The following is an 11,408-nucleotide window of genomic DNA, read 5'->3' as shown; positions in this document are numbered from 1 at the left end:
ATAAAAGCATCCAATATTCAATATCCCACTATTTTCTGGTTGTATCAAAAAATAAATAAAATAAAAAACAACCAGCAAATGATTTCACCTCTTAAAAAAAAAGCATTTACACTTATAAAATGAGGTGGAATTCCCTCCCTCAAAATGTTTCTAGAGCTACTAAAAAACTTGCATTTACAAAAGTTGATAAAAAATATTCTGGATTTTACTAGAAAGGAGACAAGGACCACTTATAGACATGGTATATGGTGTGAATCAGACTTGGCTTCTTTCTCTCGTGCTTCATCAGAGGCTGAAATCTCCGCATTTTTAGTTTCTCCGTTTTCTGCAGGCAATCTTTAATTTCTTGGTTAGCCACTTCGGCCTGTTTTCCCTTTGCTCTCCTTTTCCCTTTTGTTTACACTTCTTTTTCTCTGCAGATTTATTCTTTCCTGCCGCCCTTTTGGCTTCGTTTCTACTTTTGCAGGAGCAGGTTTAGCGGACAACCTCACCGACCTCGTGGGCTCCTCCTTCGCCACCCGCGTCGGGATAGCTGACTCCCTCCTGGGCCTCGGGGGCCGCCCGGGAGAGCCTTGGCGAAGCCGGGCTGCGGGGCCGCTGCTCACGCTGCCGGAGCTGCTTGGCCCAGCCCAAACTTGTTTTGATACCTTAGAAGGATTTTGTAATCTACTTCCTGGTCTAGAGAAAACCAGAACAATGGCTACCAGGAGCGTTGCCTCGGAGATCATAGAAAGAGAACGAAAAAAGTTACTTGAAATCCTGCAACAGGATCCTGATTCTGTCTTAGATACATTAACCTCTCGGAGGCTGATTTCTGAAGAAGAGTATGAGACCCTGGAGAATATCACAGATCCCTTGAAGAAAATTCGAAAGCTGTTAATTTTGGTACAGAAAAAGGGAGAGGTGAGCTGTCAGCATTTTCTCAAGTGTTTATGTAGTACTTTCCCAGAGTCACCTACGATTTGGGACTTAGGGCACGGTAAGTTGAATTTCAGCACTTTTTGGGGGATGGAAGGGACGAGGCAGATTTCCTGAAAAAAAAAAAAAAGAAAGAAAAGAAAACCGCCACCTTTTATTTTCATTTGTCTTTCTCCCAGAGATAATTTTCACTGAAATATGATACAGGGGAAGTGGCCAGGATTTAAAAAGCAGAAAACAATGTATCTTATTGGTTTAGGAGATTGATAATTTTTTGTTTAAACTATATCCAAAACTTGCGGTTTTTTAGTGCTAGTGTAAACTGCTCATTTTTTTGAATGACAGCGACATCCTTTAATACTCATAGCTGGAAGGAGACTAATACTGTTAATGATGACACATGAGGGATTTCTTTATCAAGTAAGTGAATTCACAGATATTAACAATCCAAAAACCACAAGCTTCATCTTTCATTTAGTATAGCCATTGTGAAAATACAGGAGAATACAGGGAAAATTGCTGAATACAGGGAAGTTACTGACTCATATATGGTGAGTCAGTAACTTCATTTTTTTTTTTTTTCTGTGATGAGAATGCCCACAGAACCCTAGTTTTCTGAATCAAGTCAAACGCTAAATCTTCAGTGTTCAAAAATAATTAGTAGCTGATGAGGGAGCAAATTCCAGAATGGATTGTTTGGCACTTCTGTGGATTACCACCAGAGGCAAGTGTGGCTCCCTTTTTAGAATCTAAAAAATATCGAAGATTATTTTAAGAGATGTTAAAGAGGTAAAAACTCAGATAAAAAGGTTAATGTTAATGGTTCCTAAAGTAAGACAAGAACCATAAGCTTAGAGAAATAGGTTTTATTATTTCTAGGATTTACTGTTCCAAATTAGAGCTGTTTGCCTCCTGATCAAAAATTATTAGGATCTGGTTTCATTAGCAACGGCCCTAGGAATTTTGAGCTGGCTTCAGGTCACAGTAAATCCAGTAAGTAAATACTGTTCATAAGATTCAAATTTTGTTTTACTCATTTAACATTTGAGGTTGCTATGAAAGACTCTAAATTTTGAGCAAGGTGGGAGTGTGGTCTGATTTTTTTCCAGTGAGACAATAAAATTCTAACAGTTGATTAATGGCCATTTATGTTGGAGGCAGTAGATAGTGCTCTTCTCCAGTGAAATAAAGAAGAGAGATAATGCTTTGAGGTCTCGGAAACTCAAGTTATTATAATTTTTTTTTTGTTAATTTGGAAAACAAAACAAAAGCCCCCACAACTTTCTTGTTCTTTTCAGAATTTTTGAAGCATGAGAATATAGAACCTCCTCAATGTATAGAGGTCAGAGAGAATTCTCAAGATATGTTTTTCCCTGAAGAGAAACAGCCTGAAAATTGTGAGATCACAGAGTCCTTCAAAGAGAAAGAACACTTGGATTTGGGAACCTTTGAGACATTCGTGGACAAGAAAACTAGTTATAGGGAAACGGCTTGGTCCCCAAGGAAAAATGAGAAGGAATGCAACACACCGGAAGTCACATTGCCTCATTTGGTTGAGAATGTTGAATATGAAATTCCAGCAACTATCGATTATTTACAGGATGAACAGAGGTATGAGGAGCTAGATGATTCTTTATACTTAGGAGAAGAGGAATATTTAGAATCGGTTGTATACTCCAAAGATGCAGAAACCACTGAGGAAGAAGAGGATTATTATGACCCAGAGCACCATGTCTATTATGGAGAAGAGGACTCTGAATATTCAGAAACCACAGAGTTCTCTGATGAAGAACAGAATTATGGGGATTCAGAACCTGGCATGTCATTGGAAGAGGAGGAGGAAGAGAAGAGTATGGAAGGTATGGGAATGATAGGTGATGATTAAGCAACAACCTATTTTAAGGTTGCCATGACATAATAGAGAAGGTGAGGAAGGGCACCAGATGTCACAGAAAAGCAGCTTTTCAGAAATTCCTTGTACCTTTCTAATGTGGAGTTTCCTCAGGAGTAGGTAGGTGTTTGTTGACGGAGGAAGACCCAGAATGTAGGAAACGCTGGACAGTATAAGCAAAAGTAAATACTGACTGTCAGATTCGAAATATGAGAAATGCTTTATTTGGAAAAATATTGTTTAGAGAAATAAAACATCATCAAATTCTGAATAGAGAAGGGAAAGATAACTACCATCTCATATTCAGTCCAAATCCTGGGGATTCATAATCTAGTTCTGGGTAGAGAAAGATTAATTTCCTTGTCATTACACCTTGTATTATTAGTTTGCTAGGGTTGCCCTAACAAAGTGCCACAAACTGAGTGGCTTAAACAATAACAGAAACGTATTATCTCATAGTTTAGGGGCTAGAGGTCTGAAATCAAGGCATCTTTAGGCTTGGTTCCTTCTAAAGGCTGTAACGAAGAACCTGTTTGTTGATTTGCTGGAAATTTTTGGCATTCTTTGGCTTATAGAAGCATCATCTCCATCTGCCTTCATCTTCACATGGTTGTCTCCCTGGGTGCACGTCTTTATGTCCAGATAGTCCCTTTCTATAAGGATACTAGTCATATGACCTCATCTAATGACCTCATCTTAACTAATTACATCTGCAAATGACCCTATTTCCAAATAATATCACATTCTAAGGTACTGAGGATTAAGATTCCAACATAAGAATTTGAGAGTGTACATAATTCAAACCTTAACACAATTCTTGCCCCAACTCTACTCCTTCCCTTCCCAATGTCTAGTTTCTTTTAGGCATCATTCTTAATTTTATTTATTTATATATTTTATTTGTTGCATAGGGTTGAATTAATTTTTCATTGCATACTACCATCATTATTCTGCAAAAAGCTCTTTTTGTTAGTTTATCTTTCCCATTTTTTCTTCGTTCTCCATTCCTATTCACTATCCTCCATAAGTAACATTCTAAAAGAAACATGTGTTTCTTTTTTTTTTTAATTACCACATTTTTTTTGTTAGGAGTGTTATCTAATTATTGTCTATTATATCCAATTACTATATCTACATTATCTATATTATAATGTATGTAATTATTATACCTCATATAATTATTATCTATTAATTACTATCAAAGACATAGTATTTCAGACAATCTGTTTTGCCAACAGTACTGGAATCTTGGTTCTGCAGCTTCCTAAATGTGAACATTGACTGGAAACTTAACATCTCTGAGCCAAAAATTTTTTTCCAGAAAGAAAAAGGCCAATTTATTTTTTAAAAATTGTTTTAAAAAGTGACAGCAAGAAAAGGAAGAGAAAGCACTCTCAGTTAATACCATATAATCAATTAATGAGCAAATAGAGACCAGCTGTTAAGCTTGTTTTATTAGCAGTTAACGTTTTAAAATTTTTTTCTTTGATTTTTCAATTACACTTGACATTTAATACTTACTCGTTTCAGGTGTACAGCATAGTAGTTAGACATTTATATAATTTAGGAAGTGATCCCTTGATAAGTCTAATACCAACCTGACACCCTACATAGTTATTACAATATATTTGCTACATTCCCTATGCTGTTCTGTACACCTCTGTGACTATTTTATAACTGCCGATTTGTACTTCTTAATTCCTTCATTTTTTTCACCCAGTCTCCAACCCCCCCACCGTCTGACAACTATCAGTTTGTTCTCTGTATCTGTGAGTTTGTTTCTGTTCTGTTCTGTTCATTTTGTTTTTTAGATTCCACATATAAGTGAAATCATATGGTATTTGTCTTTCTCTGTTTTATTTCACTCAGCATAATTCCCTCTAGGGCCATCCATGTTGTCACAGATGGTAAGATTTTATTCTTTTTTATGGCCGAGTAATGCTCCATTGTATGTATGCACCACATCTTCTTTATCCAATCATCTATTGATGGACACTTAGTTTGCTTCCAAATTGATTGTAAAAATTGTCCCACTTAATGACTTTCTGGTATCCATACCTTTTGCCATATCACTTTGAAAGAGGTAGAGTCTATTTTTTCCCAGCCCTTGAATCTACCATTGCCTTGTAATTTGCTTTGGCCAACAGAATGTGGCAGAAGTGATAGTGTTATGGGTTGAATTATGTCCGCCTAAAAAGATATGTTGAAGTGCCCAGTATTTCAGAATGTGACCTTATTTGTAAATTTATTTATAATTGGCTATTGTAAATAATGCTGCAATGACCAGAGGGATGCATATATCTTTTTGGATGAGTGTTTTGGATTTCTTTGGATAAATACCCAGAAGTAAGATTGCTGGGTCAAATGGTAGTTCTATTTTTAACTTTTTGAGGAACCTCCATACTGTTTTCCATAGTGGCTGCACCAATTTGCAATCCCACCAACAGTACACCAGGATTCCCTTACTCTGCATCCTTGCCAACACTTGTTTGTTGATTTTTGATGATAGCCATTCTGACGGGTGTGAGGTAATATCTCAATTGGTTTCTCTGATGATTACTAATGTTGAGCATCTTTGCGTATGTTGTTGGCATCTGTATGTCCTCTTTGGAGAAATGTCTATTCAGGTCCTTGGTCCATTAAAAAAAAATTTTTTTTAATTGGATTGTTTGCCTTTTTGTTGTAACTTCTATGAGTTCCTTATCTATTTTGGATATTAATTCCTTAATATGTTTCTTGCATGTTATTGTTTTGTTTTTTCCATGATTTTTTTTTCTGTATCATTTATTTATTATAACAATAATGCTGCATAGCAAAGCATCTCAAAATTCAGTCACTTAAAACAATAAGTGTGTATTGTTGTTCATGTCTGTAGTTGGCTGGGCAGTTCTTCTGGCCTTCCCTGAGTTTACTCATGTATCTGTGGTCAGCTGGCTATGGCTCATCTCTCATCTTCTAGCAGGGTAGTATGGGCTTGTTCTAAGACTAGATGGGTTATATTCTTCTAGTGAAGGCAAAGGAGTAAAAGAGAGAGAAAGGGAGATAGAGATAGAGATAGAGATAGAGATAGATAGAGAGATGGGGAGGGAAGAGAGAGAGAGAGAACAAGAGACAGAGAAGTGAGGGCCTTTTGAGGCTTAGGCTCAGAATATCTTATCATCTGTATTAGTTTCCTAGGACGCCACAATACAGTACTACAAAAAGGTGGCTTAAAACAATGGGTAATCTATGTAATCTCACAGTTGCAATAGAGGACAGAGATCTGAAAACAAGGTGTTAGCAAGGGCCTGCTCTCTCTTAAGTCCTCAGAGAAGGATCTGTTCCAGTCCTCTCTCCTAGCTTCTGGTAGCCTTTGGTGTTCCTTGGCTTCTAGATGACTGTCTTCTCTCTTTATATCTTCAAATCATTTTCCCTCTGTGGGTGTCTCTGCTTGCAAATGTTCTCTTTTTGTAAGAACACTAGTCATATTGGAATAGGGCCCACCCTAATGACTGCTTTTAAACTTGACCTCTGTAAAGACCTTATTTATAAATAAAGTCACTTTCTGAGGTACTGGGGACTTCAATGTATCTTTGCTGGGGGGCACAATTTAACCCATAACACTATCACTTCTGCCATATTCTCATGGCCAAAGCAAGTCACAAACCCAGCACAGATTCAAGGTTTGGGGGAAAATAGACTCTACTTCTTGCAGAGTTTTATTGCAAAAGATATGGATACTAGAAAGCTATTAATTGGGGCAATTTTTATAATCAACTTAACACCTTTAGCAAACACAGGTCAAGAAAAGTCTCAATAAAAATGTAGTTATGACCTGCAGTGTAATTCTAATGGCTATCAATCCACTCTGGTTAACTGGAGGCATATGGCTGTCCTCTATCTCTTTCCTCTGTAGTATTTGTCTATGCAGCTGGGAACTGAAAAAAAAAATCCAAATGCATCTGACTCAAAGGAGAATTGTCTTCATGCTTTTTGTTATGTTAAATTTAATGACAAAAAAAAATCACAATGTCAAATCAAAGTTTCTGGAAGGCTTAAGGCATTGCTTTGTGTGCTCTGCACTGTATAAGGTCAACTTGTATATGAACTATATCAATCAACCTCTTTCCCTTCCAGGTTATAGCTGGGTTTAGCCAATGGTTGGAACCTATATATTTATCATTTCCTGTGCCCTTTCTATCTTCCTGAGGATCCAAGTTTTAATTTGATGTTATTTCCCTTTAGCCTGAAGAATTTTATTTATTATTTATTTTAATGCACATTTGCTGCTGGTAAATTCTCTAGGTTTTCTTTATTGAAAAATGTCTTTATTTTTGGCCTTATTTCAGAGAATATTTTTACTTGGTAAAGAATTCTATACTGGTGGGTTTTGCCTTCAGCAACTTTATAGATGTCATTCTTCTGTCTTTGGCTTCCATTGTTTCTGATGCTAAGTCTTTAGTCATTTTTGTCATTGTTCCCCTGTAAGTGTTGTGTCATTTTTCTTGTGGTTGCTTTCAATATTTTTTTCTTAAAATTTTTTAGCAGTTGACTAGTGTGTTTAGGTATGCTTTCTTTGTTTTTATCATCTATAGAGTTTACAGTTTCTTGAATCTGTAAGACTTTTTTTTTTTTTAATCATATTTGGAAAAGTTTCAGCCATTATTTCTCCAAATATTGTTCTGTCCCACTAGCTCCTGTCTGTCTTCCTGACATTCTAAGTAATATATATTAGAGTTTTTATATTGTTCTATAGGTTCCTGAGGCTCTATTTATTGTTAACTATTTTTTTTTCTCTCTGTTCTTCAGATTGGATAATTTTATCACTATATCTTTAAGTAGACTGACTTCCTTCTGTCACTTCCAGTCTGCTGTTAAGATCAACTACTGACTTTAAAAAATTCAGATATTGTGATTTGTGTGTGCGTGTGATCCTTGCACAGGAGCCATGTTAATCTTCTCAGTATCATTGCAAGTTTAGTGTAAGTCCTGCTGAAGTGAGCACTAGGTATTGTGATTTTTAATTATAGAAAGTTGATTTTTTAATACTTTTTTCCTGAGAAATCCTATTTAATCATTTCAAGCTTAATTTATTTTACATGCTTGATAGTTAAAATATCTGCTTTAAAGTTGTATGTTAAATCCAGCACCTGGGTCATCTTGGGGTTAGTCTCCATTGATTGAGTATAGGTCACATTTCCTGTTTTTTCCTATATCTATTAACTTTGGATTGTGTCCTAAACATGTATATGACAGGGTGTAGAGACTCTGGATTGTTAAATATCTCCAAAGAGTCTTGTTTTTTGTTTTTGTTTTTGTTTCCTTTTGAGAAGTATTTGTTTTAGTTCCTAATTAACCTGACTGGACTCAAATTCAAAATTCAGTCTCCCTTCAGTGGGCGGCAGCTGAAATCTGTTTTCTTCTTTTCTTTTTGCCTTAACTGAACTATTTTCACTAATTTTTAATTTACCAAAATAGTATTGAGTTCTAAAAATTACTGCTCCTTACTTTTTATTAGTCCAGCTCTGTGCTTATTAAATATATTATTGTTGCTGTGTATACATTTACTCTGTTGCTTCTTGTTGCTTTGTAGTAGCTCTGTTAATTACCCTGTTAACGTTAGACATCTGGCCTGCGCTGCATGGGTACCACTTTTTGTGCTGAAAGAATGAAAAGTTGTTGCCGTAATACAAAATAGAGATAGGCAAGAGCAGAACTTAAAAGCTCTTCTGCAAGCTCTCTTCTCACTGCCTCTTCTGGGAATCTTTCATGCTAGCCTCAACAGCTCCCTCATCTTCCTACCCCAGTACATATATTAGTTCAGGCAACTTTCAAACTACCCAAGAATTTCTTAGAGTTTCTTTTGTTAATTCTTTTTTAAAATATTTTTATTTATTTATTATTATTATTATTTATGCCTACAGCACATGGTCTTCCTAGGTGGTCTCCTGTCCAAGTACTAACCAGGCCTGACCCTGCTTAGCTTCCAAGATCAGACGTCGGGCTTGTTCAGGGCGGCATGGCTGTAGGCCATGGACTGTGGCTCTACTGGGGTGTGAACCCAGGAATTCCTGCATGTAAAGCAGACGTACTAACTGCTACACTATGGAACCACATCCTCTTTTGTTAATTCTTGAAACCTATACTTTTCTCTCACTTCCATTGTTTCTTCTGTGCAATTTTTATAGGCGATCCAAAGAAGCTTATGCTAACTTGCTATTCTTGAGGAGCAAAAAATGCTCTCTGATCTTCTTTCTCTACTAAGCACTATCTCTGTTTTCCTAACCTTCATAGCTAGATGATACATTAGAAAAAGGGAGATCAGAAGAAATTAGGTACAACATGTAAATTCTGAGAAAACCTTAATGGAAATAAAATCTTCCATTTCTCCAAACTTTAGTTAGAGATACATTTAAGAAAAAAATCAGTATCGACCTAGAGAATTCCTCATACATAATTATAATGAAACATTAACAAGGTTTTTCATTGCTGCATATAAACATTAGCCAAAAAATTGGAAAACCTAAATAATCATCAGTAGACAATGGTTAAATAAATAATGGTTCATTCAAACCATGAAGAATGATGAATTAGCTAAAATGAATTAAGTAGACCTCTCTATATATTGACTGGGGAAGAATTTGTAAGGAATATCATTAAGTAAAAAGAAGTCGAAGAATCATTTGTTTAGTATAATATCACTTCTGTAAAAATAAAATAGCATCCATTAAACCAAATTATATATTTCTATGTATGCATGCATACTTATGTACTTGCATAGAAAAAGGTTGGGAAGCAAACGTACCATGCCATATTGACATGTCTCTTAGAAGGAAAGTAGAATCGGCAGAGTGGTAAAAGGGAACTTTCACTTTATTTGTATTGTTTCATCTTCTTACCATGAAAATGTTGATTACTTATTTAATTTTTAAAGTCAATGAAGGACTTAGAATTTAAAAGCGACATTCACTGAGTATCTTTTTTCCTACAGAAAAGAAAAACCTGTTTAAAGATGTCCTGTCACGTTTGAACATGGATAGGAGCAGAAAGCTTCTGCCAGATTTTGTTAAACAATTCTCCTTAGATCGAGGATGTAATTGGACACCCCAGACTCCAGGAGACTTAGCCTGGAATTTCCTGATGAAAGTTCAAGCACTGGATGTGACAGCTAGAGATTCAGTCCTCAGACACAAGGTTCTGTGTGAGGATAGCAAAGGGGAATTGCCAACTGGAATTGAGAATTTGGAAATGAGAGACATACAAACCATTAATCCCCTCGATGTCCTTTGTGCCTCTATGCTGTGTTCAGACAGTTCTTTGCAACGCAGAGTCTTGTCAAGCATGTATCAATGCCAGTTTGCTCTTCCTCTGCTACTGCCAGATGCGGAAAACAACAAAAGCATTTTAATGCTGGGGGCCATGAAAGACATTGTGAAGAAGCAGTCAACGCAGTCTTCAGGAGGGCCTACGAGGGAAACAGAAACATTTCTGACCCTCATAAAGGTACCTGTCATCTCTTTTGTACGTCTAGGAAACTGTAGCTTCTCCAAGTCCAGAATCCTCAACACACTGCTCAGCCCCACCCACCAGAAATCACACAAAATCTTTCTCCATCAGGATTTGCCTGTTCTAGTGCTTCCCCGGCAAATCTCTGATGGTCTGGTTGAAATAACATGGTGTTTTCCTGATAGTGACAGTCTAAAGGAAAACCTTAGTTTTTCCCAAAAGCCTGTTGCTGTGGCCAACCTTCGTGGAGATCTAGAAAGTTTTTGGACACAGTTTGGTTTCTTGATGGAAGTTTCCTCAGCTGTGTTTTTTTTCACTAACTGCCTAGGTGAGAAGGAATGGAACCTGCTCATGTTTTTAGGGGAAGCTGCCATCGAAAGATGCTATTTTGTCCTCAGTCCCCAGGCCAGGGAGAATGAAGAGGCTCAGATTTTCCAGAGACTTCTGAAGTTGAAGCCATCACAGTTACTGTTTTGGGAGGAGGAGGAAGCTGGGGATAAAGGGAAAAACATAAAGGGCCTCCAAGCTGCCCTCCAAGAAGTGATGTCCTCTTCACTCAGATGTGTGTCTGTGGAGGACATGGCCTCGCTGGCCCGGGAGTTGGGGATCCAGGTAGACCAAGACTTTGAGAATGTTCAAGGAATTCAAGTTTCCCCTGGTGAAAACTTGGCTGGAACAGTTGAAGATGAGGGACAACAAAGACACAGTCCACCACAAAGCTCACCTGGAAACCCTGCGGAGAAGCCTATGAAAGAACCAGTGGCTGGTTGTGAGGTCAGCCAGACGCTTCAGAATATCCACCTCAGCCCAGTATTCACGCGTCATCTGCAAAACTCCTGTCTCTTACCAGTCAGAATTGGATGTAACTTTAACCATGTTTCTCTGAAAGCCCCTTGGGTTAGGGGCTCCCACTTTTGGTCAGAGCAGAAAACTAAGTGGTTCCATCCTTCACCCTTTCAGAATGCAAGGGTCCACAGTCGAGGTAAAGGTTTTGGGATTCAATACTTTCAACCCCAGAGATTTTATTCAGGGGAAAGATTTATGAACTTTTCGAGGCCTCCTCAAGGACGTCATGTACATGGAACATTTGTGAGACCACCAAGACCCCTGTGTC

The 11,408-nt window shown here is 37.3% G+C and overlaps 1 protein-coding gene and 1 non-coding gene across 2 annotated transcripts in view; one reads left to right on the top strand and one right to left on the bottom strand.

The window, feature by feature from the left end:
* Positions 1 to 530: 530 nt before the first annotated feature.
* CARD6 (caspase recruitment domain family member 6) overlaps positions 531 to 11,408 on the top strand; it is a 14,790-nt gene continuing 3,912 nt past the window's right edge. Inside the window, exons 1-3 of the mRNA XM_023536912.1 lie at positions 531 to 979; positions 2,217 to 2,777; positions 9,780 to 11,403. Coding sequence (XP_023392680.1) covers positions 697 to 979; positions 2,217 to 2,777; positions 9,780 to 11,403 — 2,468 coding nt within the window. The 5' untranslated portion in view covers positions 531 to 696. The remainder of the gene's footprint in view (positions 980 to 2,216; positions 2,778 to 9,779; positions 11,404 to 11,408) is intronic.
* On the bottom strand, positions 7,685 to 7,793 carry LOC111746043. The gene has a single exon (XR_002782890.1). It is a non-coding gene; the product is annotated as a U6 spliceosomal RNA (small nuclear RNA).

This window comes from Pteropus vampyrus, unplaced genomic scaffold, assembly GCF_000151845.1.
Source record: "Pteropus vampyrus isolate Shadow unplaced genomic scaffold, Pvam_2.0 Scaffold172, whole genome shotgun sequence".
In the NCBI taxonomy this organism is placed as follows: Eukaryota; Metazoa; Chordata; class Mammalia; order Chiroptera; family Pteropodidae; genus Pteropus; species Pteropus vampyrus.
The sequence above is the reverse complement of the archived record's forward strand: the minus strand, read 5'-3'. Positions and strand labels throughout refer to the sequence as shown.